This window comes from Kryptolebias marmoratus, linkage group LG8 (assembly GCF_001649575.2).
Source record: "Kryptolebias marmoratus isolate JLee-2015 linkage group LG8, ASM164957v2, whole genome shotgun sequence".
Lineage (NCBI taxonomy): Eukaryota > Metazoa > Chordata > Actinopteri > Cyprinodontiformes > Rivulidae > Kryptolebias > Kryptolebias marmoratus.
This window is the reverse complement of record NC_051437.1, coordinates 17,360,945-17,376,297: the sequence shown is the minus strand read 5'-3', so window position 1 is coordinate 17,376,297 and position 15,353 is coordinate 17,360,945. Positions and strand designations below refer to the sequence as shown.

Below are 15,353 nucleotides of genomic sequence, written 5' to 3'. Positions count from 1 at the left end.
GCTGTGAGGGGCGCTGTGGGGGCTGCCGCCATGGACCCGCGCTTTCACCGCTCCATCATCAGCCGTGGGGTTCTGGGTTAAGAAAGAAAATACATAAATAAATTAAAAGGTGTCTCTCTCCGCGCTCGCCGCTCCGTCGCAGAGCCAAGTGGAGCCCCGGCGAGACGAAGCCGTACCCCACAGGCGGGAGGGGTGAGGTTCATGATGAGGGACAGCAGGGGGCCCGCGGCTCCCGCAGCCCCGGCGGCCTCACCGGGCCGGCCGGCCGCGGAACGCGCCGTCAGCGCGCTGTGGGCGTTCGGGAGGTCCGTCGCCGCCGTGCTGCCCGTCTACCTGGCCGGATACTACGGCCTGAGCATCAGCCTGGTGCTGTTCGGGCTCATGCTCTACACGGGGTGGAGGCACAGTCGCCTGGAGAAGGAGAAGAAGCTGAAGTCTGCCATGTACCTGCTGGAGAACGAGAAGGAGTTCACCACTGAGACGGTTTTCAGAGCCAAGAGGGATTTACCTCACTGGGTAAGAGACGCGGTGCTCCTCGCTCGAGGCGGCTTGTTTTCTGCAGGATGGACCACCTGTGTGAGGCTGAGCCTCCGCTGCATTCCTGCAGCTTTATTACATTCTTACAAAGGATAACATTTATCTGAGTTTTTACCATAAATGCCCCAAAACGTGACCCGGGCTGCACAACTGTTCATGCGTTTAGACATCCATCTGGTCTAATCTGCTGCCACACTAAAGAATGCGAATGTATGCAAATGTGGAATAAAGTGATATTTAGAGGAATGGAAATTATTTAGTCCCGCAGTTGTGGGTTTGCTCCCTTGGACCTGCTTTGACCTTATCTGGCTTCAAAAACATGGTGACTCAAGAACATCCCTCAGAGCAGAGCAGAGATGGTGATCAAGACCATATCAGGATAAAGAGGAAGAGGGAGTAAGCTGTGTGTGTGTGTGTGTGTGTGTGTGTGTGTGTGTGAAGAGAGAAATGCTGCATGTTTATGTGAGCAGAGGGCTAGTATCTCTTGTGACTAATGTGGTTAGTGGTTTCCTGAACGCTGGTTAGTTTATTTCTCTTCATGTTTGCCCAAATCTTAGGAATCCAAATGAAGAGAAATGACTTAATCATGTAAAAAAATGCTGCCTTTTTAATTAATTCACCTTTCGAATGCAAATTCGAACAGACACATCTCAAAGTTGTTCTCGTAGCATTTTCAACCTATGAGCCGGCGCAGATGTAGCCCTGCTGCAACCGTTTCCATCACCTCTCCTCTTCTGCTCGTTCACAGGTCAATTTTCCAGAAGTGGAGAAAGTGGAGTGGCTGAATAAGGTGAGCTTCCCTGCTTCGTTCGTTCAGAGTGTGCGTTGTGAACGACTCTCGGCTACTACCATACCGAATTTTAGGACAGCGGCTGTAAAATTGACTGAGCTATAATCATTTTTTTGGTTTGCTGAGGTCAAACGGCTGTGGCTTATGGGGCGCCGTTTGTAAAGGAGCTTGTGCTAAAAATTCATGCCTAAATTTTGTCACATTTAGCTTCAAACACTGTTTAAAAATGTAGTGTTGATTTTCTGATGTCACTTTTTACAACATTTAGATTTAACATTTAACATTTAGATTTAACATTTAGCATTTAGATTTATATTTAGTATGTAGCTGTAACAATTACATGCAACTAGCTAAATGTTGTAAAAAGTGACATCAGAAAATCAACACTACATTTTTAAACAGTGTTTGAAGCTAAATGTGACAAAATTTAGGCATGAATTTTTAGCAGAAGCTAAATGTGACAAAATTTAGGCATGAATTTTTAGCAGAAGCTAAATGTGACAAAATTTAGGCATGAATTTTTAGCACAAGCTCCTTTACAAACGGCGCCCCATAGTGGCTGCCATCTTGAATTGGGTTGGCTCCAAAGGTTAGAGGTGCATCCAGTGGTTATTTCATGAAAGCTTTAATGAAATCCATCCAGTGGTTTATGAGATATTTTGCTAACAGACAGGCTCATCCACCTTCACCTTCACCTTTCAGTACTGAGGCATTCACGATTCACCTGAGTGGCTCCAACGAAAAGGAGCAGCAGAGCCTCTGGTTTAATGTTGAAACGAAGTGAGCGTGACCAGACTCTGAGAGAGGAGCTAACCCTCCGCTGGAATTAAGAGGCAGGGAGAGTGGCCCAGATCATATCGCAGCTTCTTCGTCTCTGTCAGTGCAGTGAGGTCCCGTCAGAGCCAGGCGAGCGTGGAGATGAATACTAACAACACCGGGCTGCTCTTCTGGAGGAGAATCTAGTTTGACCCTCCAGCTGTCACAGAGGCTCTGAGCATGAGCTGGGTGTGTTTCATGACGGGAGCGTGGGAACTTAAATTCAGCTTTCACACTTTTGTTTTCTCCCGTTTATGGTTTCATACCTACTCAGACTATTTCTGTATATTTGTGCTGCTTTAGCCGTTCATATACCAAACTGCTCGGGTATATTCTGCTATTACTTTTGGGCATTGTATAATAATTAATTTTATTTAAAATGAAATTTTCCATAGAAACACTCTGAGGTCTCTTCAGTTCCTTCAAAACCAGAGTTCTTCCTGAAATCTGCTTCAGCCTTCTGGCTCTATTTTTGTTTTCTTATGCTAGCTTTTAGGTTTTAGCTACTGTTCAGCTACTTTTAGCAGCCATTCTGCTACCTTTACCTTTTACCTATCAATCTGCATGTTTAGCTTTTAGCTACAATTTTGCTCCTTTTGCTTCTTTTAGTGTTTAGCTACTGTTTAGCTTCTTTTATTTTTTAGCTACCATTCAGCTTCTTTAGCTTTTTACCTACCATTTTGCTACTTTTAGCTACCATTCCTCTCTTAGCCTTTAGCTAATAGTCTGCTCCTTTTAGCCTTAAGCTACAGTTTTACTTGAGCTTTAGCATCAGTTTTGCTCATCCTAGTTACTATTCTGCTGCGTTTAGTTTAAAGCTTTTAGCTTAGTGTTCTGCTCATTTCAGTCTTGTTTTAACTTTGACAGACAGATCAGTTTCAGCTTTTTCAAAGCAAATTTTCAGCAAATTTCAAAGCCAAATCTTGCAGAGAAAGCTGTTTTTGTTTTTCCTTCTTACTTATGTGTTAGCTTACAAATGGGAGCCTAACGAGTCTGCTCTGTGGTGTAGATCCTGCAGCAGGCCTGGCCCTTCGTCGGCCAGTACCTGGAGAAGCTGCTGGTGGAAACCATCGCTCCGGCCATCCGAGCGTCCAGCATCCACCTGCAGACTCTCAGCTTCACCAAGGTCAACCTGGGAGAAAAGGTACGAGGACGGGGGCGTCGCTCCACGACTCTCCAAGCTCAGTCAGGCTCTTCTGATAGCCGCCCTGTTTGGTTTGAGTGAAAGCAGCTGTTTGTCTTCACAGGCTGTCAAGTTAGTTGGCGTAAAGGCTCACACCGAACAGGATAAGAGACAAGTCATGTTGGATTTGTACCTGAGGTAACCCATCACAACTGTTAACAGGCTGTCATTTTCCCACATGGCTGCGGCTTTCTCATTGCAGGCTGAAATGTTCCTGAAACGCAACACTTAGCCGTGCCCTCCTTAGTAACAGAATATCTGTTATTATTAACAGCTTAAGCTGCTTCTCTTGGGTCAACATTTGTCTTTAGGTTTACCTCCCGTCTTCTGTTACAGCTACGCAGGCGACGTCGAGATCAACGTTGAAATTAAGAAGTATTTCTGCAAAGCCGGAGTGAAAGGAGTCCAGGTGCGACGAGCATCCTCAGCATAGCCCGATGACGTTTGTCGGGAGAGTTTTGACCCCATCTTTGTGTCCGCAGCTCCACGGAAAGCTGCGTGTAATCTTGGAGCCGCTGATCGGAGACGTGCCCCTGGTCGGAGCCATTACCATGTTCTTCATTCGCAGGCCTGTGAGGGGTTTTCCATTTTGCCCCTGCAAACGTTCGCACCGAGTACGACTGTTACTCCCATTTCCTGTCTTTTTTATCTATTTTCTTTTCAGAAACTCGACATTAACTGGACTGGGCTCACCAATCTGTTGGATATTCCTGGTCTGAAGTGAGTTTTTTTATTCTGTTTATGCTTCTTCCCAGCTGAGCAGATGATCTGTTCTGATTTTCTCCAAACAAACTGAGACTGGTTCCTAACATGCTCCCCTTTCTAGTGCCATATCGGACACGATGATAATGGACGCCATAGCCTCCCATCTGGTGCTCCCCAACCGCCTCACCATCCCGCTGGTAGCCGACCTGCTCGTGGCTCAGCTGCGCTCACCTCTCCCAAGGGTAACTGCCTCGACATCGAACGTCTCGCTGGAGAAACGCGGGCTCCGACCGACCGAGCCGGGTCAGTGCGGGGCCTTATAAATGTGGCTTTCTGTCTGCGTGCGTGGTTTCTTGTTAGGGAGTTGTTCGTATTCACCTGCTGGAGGCTGAGAACCTCACTGCCAAGGACACGGTCATCAAGGGCCTCATCGACGGGAAGTCGGACCCTTATGCTGTGCTGCGCGTGGGGACGCAGATCTTCACCTCTCATCACGTTGACAGCAACCTGAACCCGCAGTGGAGGGAGATGTACGAGGTGAGGAGACGCCTGAAGCTGAGCTAAAAAAGATCCACGCAGGTTTGAATCGATGTTTTGTTCTGGCTTGGTGAGGACCGCATTCTGGGCCCTGATCATAAAACATGTCTCTGCTGCTGCAAAGACATATAGTTGTTATGAAGCTTTTATCAGCTTGGCTCACAGGAAGTGGTTGTTTCAGAGATAAGCAACCGCTTTCTCAGAAATACATTTGTCATTTCCTTCAGATTATAAAATATCATCCAAGCACTAAATTGGTAAACCAGAGAGAGAGAGAGAAAGAGAAAGAGAGAGTGTTTTCTGTCAGCGTGCAGGCTGAAGAAGCTGGAACTGGGTTGGCTAAAACAAACAGAACAGTAGCCGAAACTAGCAGAACAGATACTAAAACTAAAATCAGAAAAAAAAATGTAGCAAAAAGCTAAAAGCGGCAAAACAGTAGCTAAACGTAGAATAGTAGCTTAAAGGGTAGAAGTAGCAAAAAGGTATTTTAAAGTAAATTAGTAACTAAAACCTAAAAGTAAATAAAATGGTATCAAAAAGCTGAAAGTAGCAAAATGATAGCTAAAGGTACCGGAATGGTATCTTACAGCTAAAAGTTGCAAAACGATCATAAAATGGTGACCAGAATTAGCAGAATAGTAGCTAAAAGTAGAAAAAAAATTAAATGTATTTTAATGGGGAAGTTTATTTTAAGTAAAGTTGAATATTTTGAAAAATATGAAAGTTACAGAAGCTAACAGTCAGATCACCCATCTTCTGTCTGAGCTGAACCTTTTGATACATGAATGGCTACAATAACACAAATTAATTGGAAGTAGTTTACCTGCAAAACACAAAAATGCAAAAAGAAACACAGTTATTTTTGCATGTTGTGAGTCTGTTGCATGCCCTTGTGTTTTTATGCCATTTGTGGCTTTATTTACTGTATATTTGTTGTGTGTGTGTGTGTGTGTTTGTTTTTTGTTTGTGTGTGTGTGTGTGTGTCAGGTGATTGTCCATGAAGTACCTGGTCAGGAGTTGGAGGTGGAAGTGTTTGACAAAGACCCAGACCAGGATGACTTCCTGGGGAGGTAGCTCACTCATTCTCATTTCTTCTTTCTTCTCGTCTCATCTCCACGTCAGCTTCTTAACACGTTGGATCCTGCTTGTGTTGAAAATGAAACGGATTGTCTTGCTATTTAAAAAAAAAAAAAAAACCTCTCCCTTTTGTCGCTTTCTGCCTGTTTTTTTAGGGTCAAGGTTGATCTCGATATTGTGAAGAAGGCCAGAATTGTGGACGACGTAAGTTCTGGCGATTTGGAGGTTTCCGACTGATATAAATATTGCAGATTTTTGTTTTTCTCTTAGATCAATTGTTACATTATTCCCCCCTCTGAAAACCATTTGAGTAATCATGTTAGCATGTGATGCTGGAGACACCACGTTCTCATGTGATCTTCTGTTTTCCTGCAGCCCGTTGAGGCAAAAGGAATCAGCCAAGAGGAGAAAAGAACCTGTGTTTGATTTCTCCTTTTTTTTCTTTGTTTTTGGCACACAGTGGTTCAGTCTGAGGGACGTCCCATCTGGCAGCGTTCACCTGCGGCTGGAGTGGCTCTCTCTGCTGTCCTCTGCTGACAGGCTGAGCGAGGTGAGGCTCGTTTTTATGTAACATCTTTCATTAAGTTTTAATTTAAGCATATTCTCTACATGTTTAAACAACATGACTCTTGATATTCAAACTCTATGCTGGTTATATAGAGACCTAAACATTTTTCCTCGCACGTTCCTCTATTTGTTCTGTTACCAGGTGATCCAGAAGAACCAGAACTTGACCGCCAAGACGGCTGACCCTCCATCTGCTGCCATCCTCGCCGTCTACCTTGACCAGGCCTACGAGCTGCCTGTAAGAGCGCCACTAATGATTTCACGCGTTGAACCGTCCTGTCCTCCTTACTCGCCCTCATGTGTTTGAAATGTTCCAGATGAGGAAAGGGAACAAGGACCCGAGTCCAATGGTGCAGATTTCTGTTCAGGATACAACTAAAGAAAGCAGGGTAAGAGGTGGAACGTGCACTGAGTTTGGTTTTCTTGGCAAATTATAGGTGTCAAATTTCCGTCCGAGCTGAAAATTTCACATTCTCATAGTGTGATTTTTATGTTGAGAAAAAAACAACAACAAAAAACCTTCCGTATCAGGTCACACTGGGCTTTCTCTGTTACTGCAAATGGAAAACTAGAAGTTACTGGACAAAAGTATTTGTATATACTATATCATATATAGCGCATATCTCCTGTCTAAACCAGTTATTAGTTCCTTAACCTTTCATTTCCCCCCACATCTCAAAACAAGTCCCTCATTTAAAATGAACTGCAGCAGTGTCTAATGCAATACATAATGAGAAAAAAACTCCCATTAACAATTAGATTCATCCTTTCATTTTATAGTAACTGTAGACATTTACACCTAGATCATTTTGAATATTAACCTATTAAACCATTATAAATCCACAGATCTCACACTGTAGGTTGGTGTAATATCACATGTCTGAGTGGCACCTCAGTATAAACCTCATACCATACCATACCATACCAACTTTATTTATAAAGCACTTTATACACCAACAGGACCAAAGTGCTGTACACAACCATGAAACACAGTACAATCATAAAATAGAAAAGTCAAGTATAAAGTATAAAACAGTACTAAAGTAATTAAAATATTAACAATAAAACAAGGTGAAACATCTCAGATTGTGCCAAAGGCCAAAGAAAAAAGATGGGTCTTAAGAAGGGATTTAAAAACAGCAAGTGATGTTGTTAGACTTACCTCCATAGAAAATAAATCCATGTTTCCTTTCAGGAGTTTCCTTTGGCTTTATGACTCAACATCGTTTCTTATTAAAGATAAATAATTGTGATGCCTTCTCACTTTGTGAACACATCCACAGTAAAAATGAGTTGGTGTAAAACAGCTGCGTTGATCCAGTGCGTTAATGAACTGGGACAAATAAAATAGGACTTTTTAGTGTTGGATGTGCTGACCAACGGTTCAGCCGGACCAGCTGAACATCGGCGGATTCTGGTCACCTGTCGAGCAGTTGATGCACTCCTGTTCTGGATGCTTCACACCAAGCTTTGAGCTAAATGAATGCTCCTGTGCTGCCTTTGCAGACTTGCTATGGGACTAACGGCCCCGTCTGGGAGGACGCTTTCACCTTCTTCATTCAGGATCCTCGCAAACAAGATATCGACATTCAGGTAAAGCATCGCTGGTTACAGCTTGCCTCCTCTCTCTGTGAAGAAGTGTGTGATTCCTCTCTATAAACTGCACTCTTCTTTTTATGCTCACTGTTTTTCCTCTGTTAACGTGCTTCGATCAGGTGAAGGATGATGATCGCTCCTTCTCCCTGGGCAGTCTGACGATCTCCCTGAGTCGCCTCCTGGAGTCCCCTGAGCTTACCTTGGACCAGTGGTTCCAGCTGGAGAATTCGGGTTCAGCCAGCCGCATCTACATCAAAATTGTGCTTAGGGTTAGTGTTTTCATGCACAGACTCCTGCTCTCTGTCTGATGAATTTTTTTTTGCATATTTGCTCACTCGAGCCTCTCGGTTTCCTGCTAGATTCTGTGGCTGAGTGACGACGCCACTCCCATGACTCCGTCTCCTCGCCCGTCATCCTCCGGGTCCGGGATGAGTCAGGGAGACAACGCTTCGGACCTGAACCCCGAGGGGCCAGGCGGGCTCACTGTGCCTCAGTCGACCCGACCCCAGCACACCACACCCCATCCAGAGTTCGCAACTGAAGTAAGTGACCAGTTCCGCTTCACGCGGGCAGCCGCAGACGACTCTCTCGTCCCCCAGCCTGGCGTAATGTTTCCTGACCTCGCTCTGCATGCAGGGAGTGTTACGGATCCATCTGGTGGAGGCCCAGAACCTGATCGCCAAAGACAACTTCATGGGGGGCATGGTGAAAGGGAAGAGCGACCCCTACGTGAAGGTCCGTGTCGCCGGGATAACGTTCCGCAGCCACACCATCAAAGAGAACCTCAACCCGGTCTGGAATGAACTTTTTGAGGTACTATTAGTTTTTTTTCCCCCCGGCTCGAATACTTAAATTTTATGAAACCACGATGTTTAGGATTTTATTTCCTGCATTTAGGTGATTTTGACCCAGCTTCCAGGTCAAGAGATCCAGTTTGAGCTGTTTGACAAAGACCTCGATCAGGATGACTTTCTCGGACGGTGCGTTTCTGAAGTGCAAATAGAACCGAGTATTTCTATGTGTCAACCTGCCACCTTTAAAGGCAGGAGATCATGTAATATCATGTGTCTGTGAGTGTTAAGTTGTGTGTCTGTGGACACATTTTTATGAAACTGTCAAAAAGTAATCATTAGGTCATCAGTTAACCAATATTTTTAAACACAAAAATAGCTATAATTCAGTCATTTTCATGCGAGGTGTTGGGAAATATGCATTTCTGCTTTTATTTATGACTGTAACTAAAGGGAGATGTGTTGCTGAAAAGATGGGATAAAATGTTAATTAAATTTTATCTTTGCAGATTCAAGCTTAACCTGAGAGACATCATCAGTGCACAGTTCATTGATACGGTGTGTGGAACAAATGTATTATATTTACAGTGTATCAGCACCCGTTTGGATCTTCATAACAATCTTTTGTGCCGTTCTTGTTTTAGTGGTACACCTTAAATGATGTCAAATCTGGTCGAGTTCACTTGGTGTTAGAGTGGCTTCCCAGAGTCTCCGACCTACCCACACTGGAGCAGGTCAGATATGAAACCTCCTACTTTTTAGCATATGTTTTAAAGAATATGTGCTGTTCTTGTAATGTACTTGTTCCATTACCACTTTACTTTAAACGATTGTTTCAATGAAAAGAACTGAGTAAAAAAAAAAGAAACAGACGAGGAATTTACAAGCAAGTTAGAGCAAAAACAACAAAACAAGAATTACAAATTAGGTTCAGCTTCTTCCAGGAGCGAGTAGTAAGCACGAACCATTTCCTGCGTGTTGTTTAAAGAGCATGTAACGTCATGATCTGGAGCCTGACAACCAACAAATCTTTAAATTAATAACATGGAGCTTTCATAACTTGGAGCTGCAGCCGCTGGGAGCAGCTTCTTCAGCATCGGTCCCTATGTGGAAAATGAAAACAACTAAAAGAGAAAGGCACAAGCAACGAACTTCATTATTAACTTTAATGAGATGTGATAAAACCAAAGCCTGTGTTGCAGCAAGAACTGACCCGGTGGGTGATAATTTACCAACAGTGTTAATCTAGTGATTAACCACAGCTCATACTGGCTGTGGACACTCTTTAGTAATAGTCTGTCTGCATGATAATAAGCCAAAACAAACGTTTTATGAAAAATAAATAAATAAATGTGTCCTCCAGCTGTTAAAGAGGAGCTGCAAATATCACTGCTTCAAATCAGACTTCTTCTTTCTGAAGTGTGAAAAACAGATGCTTGTCTTTGCAGGAAGCCGCTCTTTTTTTCTGCACACAGTGAACGATTTGTGCGGATTGGTTTGTTTGTTGTTTACCTGTGGAGTAGCGAAGGAAGCTTCACCCACAACTTTTCTGTTTCACCTTTTCTCATCTCCTTCCTGTCTCCTGCAGGTTTTGCAGTATCAGTCCCAGCAGTCGTACCAAAACAAAGTCCTGCCGTCAGCGGCTGTTCTGTTTGTGTACGTGGAGCGTGCCCATGGCCTGCCGGTCAGAAAACATCCGTTTGTTGTTTAAACTGGTGCTTTTAGGATTGGCATTAAAGTCTGCCGATACGGCTGATCACTCTGGGGTTGGTTTACTTTGGTTCTTGTCATCAAATTGTGTGTTTTCAGTTGAAGAAGAACGGAAAGGAGCCAAAGGCCGGAGCTGAGATTATTCTTAAGGGTGTTTCATTCAAAACCAAGGTAGGATTGCAACCTTTACCCCGACGAAACAACCAAATCGAAAAGTTGTAAAAGTTTTTTTTCCTTTCTGTCTTTCTTTTTTTGCCACAAAGATTTGTGAGCGATCCACATCCCCTCGATGGGACGAAGCCTTTCACTTCCTGGTCCGTGACCCCAGAGACGAAACACTCACAGTCAAGGTGCGAGGAGACATTCATCAGAGCTGTGGCTGTAAAGCACAAAGATACAAAGACAAAAAAACAAAAACAAAAAAAAAAAAAAAAAAACGTGTTTATCTGTGAGTGATTGTGTTTGTTTTCCCCCCAGCTCTCCCACAGCTGGGGTCAGGCTCTCGGGTCCCTGACCGTCCCTCTGAGGGAGGTGCTGGCTGAGCCGGACTTGGTGCTGGACCGCTGGCTCAGTCTGGATGGAGCTCTGCCGGAGAGCCAGATACTCCTGAGGGTCACGCTCAAGGTACTGAAGACGCACCGATTCATTCTGCTGTGCGTCGTAGGAACAATGTCCTCCTGTTGATGCAGCTTCAGCATTTTCTTTTTTTTTATAACTGACAATTATTTAAATACAAATAAAGAAGATATTATACAGTTTGGTTACTGTCTAAAATTTAAAATACAGTTTTTTGAAACTCATTTATGTTTACTTGAAACACAAATGGTTCTAACTCAGTCAGTTTTGCTTGTATTGAGCTACAGTTCGGTGTGGTAGTAGCTGAGAGTCATCTTAACACACATTCTGAGCACTAACAGATCACACAAGATCTTTGTTTCAAACTTGGGCGCACAAAGGTGATATGTTTTCCTTCAAGGAATGCTGGTTTTATTAAAAAGTAAAGTGCTTTTTTTCCCGTGTTGCAGATCTTGGACACTCAGTTGGCCTTGTGCCGCGGCTCTCCGGGTGGGGCAGGTGGTGAAGCTGCGGGCGAAGTCCTCCCCAGGTGGGATCCCTCTCATCTCGACCTCAAACACAGGAGCGGATTCTCCATGTGAGTCGAACGCCCCGGTGGCAGCTGACGCTCTCCGTACTCGTGTAACAATAGAATAAAGCACGTGTGTGTTTTCAGGGTGGGTGAAAACACAAACTCGACTGGCCAGGTGAAGCTCACCATCGGCTACTCCGCGGAGGAAAGCAGGCTCTTCATCACCGTGCACTCCTGCAGGTCTCCTTGTGGCGTCCGTTACCTTCTTTTCAGGTTTCTGTCACAGAACGGAGGGTACCATCATCCACCGTGTTTGCCTGTTCCTCCACAGGGCCCTGACAGCCTGCTCCAAGGACGGCGCTGACCCGTATGTTTCCTTCATCCTGCTGCCCGACAAGAAGGCCACCACCAAGAGACGAACCGCCACCAAGAAGAGGGACCTCAACCCCGAGTTCAACGAGAGGTAAGGCGGACGTCGTGATGGCGGCGGGAAAGCCGGGAGGATCGTCCTCTCACCTTTTTCTGTTTTTGCTCCGCAGGTTTGACTTTGAGTTTTCTTTGGAGGAGGCCACGCAGAAGAAACTGGACCTGTCTGTGAAGCACAGCGTCTCCTTCATGAGCAGAGAGAGGGAGCTGATTGGAAAGGTGAGCTTTATTCACCGTGCCTGGCTGCGGTTCTCCGTTTTGTCCCTGAGAAAACAATCCGACTTGCTTCCTTTTCCTTCTTGTCTTCAGGTGCAACTGGACCTGGACCAAATTGACCTCAGGACTGGTGTCACAAAATGGTATGGACTTCTAAAAAAAACACAAAAAATAATGCATTTTTGTTGGAGAATATTTTTAACTAATACTCGTTTCTATTTTCTTTAGGCACGATTTAGTAGCAGAAAGCAGCTAGAAGAATTGAATCTTCAGTCCTATATAACATAAACATTGTGTTGCTTCTGTGATTCTTGCGATCGTACTTTCAGCTTTAATGAAAAAAAAAATCCAACACTTTCACTGAAGAAAAAACAAAACATCTCTGCTTCACAAAAATCACAACTCATCAGTATTTATAAAGGAAAAAAAAGAGCTCAGTCTTCATGAATCTGTGTCAGATCTACTCTGTTTTAGACAGATGTTTTAGCTGATTAGATATTTGATAATTATGCAACTGTGTTGCATGAAGAACCAAGCTTATGTGTGTTTTAAAGCATGTAAATGTCTTCTATAAATTATATTTTAAGAAAAGGCCTCAGTGCTGTGAAAAGAATCCTATAATTAACTGTAATTCATAGATTTACAGCCTCCAAGACATCTGAATTCATTTTATTTTTATATTTTAGAGTCTTAATAAATCCCAAACTTACTTTTACACATTTATATCATTGCCTTAAGTATTACAAAACTGTGCACAATTTTTCAGTGTTTCGGAAATACTTTCCAAATGAAGTATGTTTTGAATGTTACTTTCATAAATCAAAGTATTACAGATTTTTAAACCCGTATTTGGAGCAGCTGTATGACACTGTTAGCAGAGTCTAAATCACTGTGCTTTAACGAAGACAAAACGCTGCTGCTGTTTGAGCGACGGTTGCTTCGTTTGTGTTTTTAAGTGTTTGTGGTGCTGATATGCTCTCAGCAATGTCTGTGTTTTCAAACCAAAGCAGGAATGACCTCATGAGGGCCATGCTGGTGATAAATTATTAGACTTTTTCAGGAGCAAAGAGCTGCACTTTGGCCCAGTAGTTCTGGCCCTTAAATACCAGAGGCAAAGAGTTTGTGAGCGTAATCATGACTGGATGAAGTACACAAACACTGCGAATTAAGTGTTTAATGACGACACAAACAGCCTCATCAGCCGTTGTAGCATTTTATGGATTTGCCATTACTGTTTATATCTCTTGTAACAATTACAGCGACAGTTACTACTAGCAATAACTTTTAAAGTTTGATTTGTTTTCTGGAAAACATCTTCAAGACCCCGTTATTAGTGTTTCACAACAACTCGCTGTGTGGTCCTGACCCCAGCTTTGGGATCTGCTGCTTTGACTTCCTTTAAACATGCCATTGTGTTTCTGCTGAAGTTGTTGATTAAAGTTTGCACTCATGAAATAAGCACATTTTGTGTTTTGTTTCTTGGATTTGTTGCTTTTTTTCCTTTTAAAGTTAAAATACATTGAGATTTATAGCCTTAATTTACAACAAATGTCAAATAAAGAAATAAATTAAAGGTCAAGCATTAATTTTTTAATGTCAAAAATAGTGTTACTAAGCAGGATCTCAAGTAAAATCACAAGATGTCAGAGAGTATGTGTTGTGAATGACTCTCAGCTACTACCACATCAAATTTTAGGTCAAAATTTTCAAGATTGACTGAGTATTAGCCATTTTTGTCTTGGCCATTTTGAATTAATTAATTGTAGATGTGCATCAGATGAGTACTTTGTGGAAGTTTCGTTAAAATACAGACAGTCAGGTAAAAAGTAAACATTTAATGTTTTAAGCAAAGATGTTGCACAATGAGTAGCACTTGGAATCTGTGTTGTGAATTACAACACCATGTTTTAGTACAACGTTGACTGAATTATAGTAATTTTTGTGTTTTCCAAAGTCAGTTGGCAGTGGCAGTACTTTTTATCGAAAAATAAATAAAAAATCTGTTCTGTGGTTCACATTTTGCTATCAGAGTTCATTCCAAATAGATAGTTAATGGCTAAATTTTGACCAAAGATTTTGTGCATCTTCTTAGTGCTCAGATTATGTGTTGGGGATCAGTCTCAGCTATTACTACACCAAATTAAAGCTCAACATCTGCACTTTTGTGTTTTTTAGAATCAGTCGTCTGTGGCAGCCATCTTGAATCGACCTCACTCCAAACGTTAATCGGTTATAGCTGTCCTTCCAGTGATTACTTGCTGCAAGTTTCATTAAAATTCACCCAGCGGTTCATGAGATATGTTGCTAACAGACACACACACACGCGACTAGTGGAAGTGGGTTTGTAGTTGTTGTGTTCACACTCCGCCACCAGGTGGCGGTAGAGCACTGCCGGGCTTGTCAAATCAACTCAACGGCTCAATACAGATGTGAGCGGGGAGGAAGCAAACTCAAATGATTGACGTAGCCCCGAACCAATAGGAGCAACGCCACCTACGGGTGAACGCGTAAACCCCGCCCCCCCGAGCGGAGGCAACAGCAAATAGCCTAATCAGGATCACACAACAATAATGAATGGAAACGCAGCGCAGCCAAGAAAGTTGAGCAGCAGCTAAAAAACAAACTTTACTCTGAAGGAACAGGTTTTTATCGGGAATGGAGAGGAAAATAACACCAGTTTTTCTGTGAGTGATGGATTGGACGGTCAAATCGGATACCACGTTATGGAAGAGAAAGCAGCAGCATTTTCGTAGAAACTTTTGAATTGTCTTTATTTTATTATAGTTTTTTGGGGGACGCCCCGTCCACCTCAGCGAGTAAATGGCAGCTTTCTGCTCACTGCCGCGATTCTCCGGGTTCATTTGGGAAGGAAACTGGAATAACTGGGATATTCTGCTGGTTTGATTCAGCCCGGGAGAAGCTGGGAGTCTGCGAAGTTTGAAGCTGACAGCAGCGGGGCTTGGAAAAAAATATACCAAAAAAAAACCCAAAACAAATAATAGCAGTTTTGAGGGGGATATTTTTTAAAAATGGGTAATATAGAAAGTGTTGACGGCGAGTCGGAGATAAAACATCACATCATGCCTCTGAAGGTGCCCATGCCTGACCCCACGGAGCTGGAGGAGAAATTTGCCATTGTTTTGGTAAGTTTGGATTCATTTATCATGAATAAAACGGGGAAATGTGACTCTACTGTGTGTGTGTGTGATGTGCTGTGCGCCCTGCCTGTGGAAGAAGTTGAGTTTGCAGCTGTTTGTTTGGATTTACACACCCCTGTCCTTATGGTCCATGATGCCCCCCCACCTACCCACCCCC

At 43.3% G+C, this 15,353-nt stretch overlaps 2 protein-coding genes across 9 annotated transcripts in view; both read left to right on the top strand.

Moving 5' to 3' along the window:
* Nucleotides 1-15: 15 nt before the first annotated feature.
* esyt1a (extended synaptotagmin-like protein 1a) lies at nucleotides 16-13,496 on the top strand. Its single transcript, XM_017415217.3, has 31 exons — nucleotides 16-516; nucleotides 1,286-1,327; nucleotides 3,153-3,287; nucleotides 3,391-3,464; nucleotides 3,663-3,735; nucleotides 3,809-3,898; nucleotides 3,991-4,046; nucleotides 4,153-4,273; nucleotides 4,392-4,568; nucleotides 5,556-5,638; nucleotides 5,801-5,849; nucleotides 6,106-6,195; nucleotides 6,355-6,450; nucleotides 6,530-6,601; nucleotides 7,719-7,805; nucleotides 7,928-8,077; nucleotides 8,168-8,350; nucleotides 8,445-8,621; nucleotides 8,706-8,788; nucleotides 9,109-9,157; nucleotides 9,244-9,333; nucleotides 10,188-10,283; nucleotides 10,409-10,480; nucleotides 10,573-10,659; nucleotides 10,787-10,933; nucleotides 11,335-11,462; nucleotides 11,541-11,636; nucleotides 11,728-11,859; nucleotides 11,936-12,041; nucleotides 12,132-12,181; nucleotides 12,267-13,496. The coding sequence occupies exons 1-31, from the start codon at nucleotides 202-204 to the stop codon at nucleotides 12,292-12,294; spliced, it is 3,234 nt and encodes a 1,077-aa protein (XP_017270706.1). The 5' UTR covers nucleotides 16-201; the 3' UTR covers nucleotides 12,295-13,496.
* A 1,090-nt stretch (nucleotides 13,497-14,586) lies between these two features.
* Nucleotides 14,587-15,353, top strand: part of fmnl3 (formin-like 3) — a 35,871-nt gene continuing 35,104 nt past the window's right edge. For all 8 annotated transcript variants that reach the window (XR_005233500.1, XM_017415140.3, XM_025005704.2 and 5 more), the window contains exon 1: nucleotides 14,587-15,181. Coding sequence is in view for 7 of the 8 variants with exons in the window: in XM_017415140.3 (XP_017270629.1) it covers nucleotides 15,068-15,181 (114 nt within the window). In the remaining variant the exon portion in view is untranslated. The remainder of the gene's footprint in view (nucleotides 15,182-15,353) is intronic.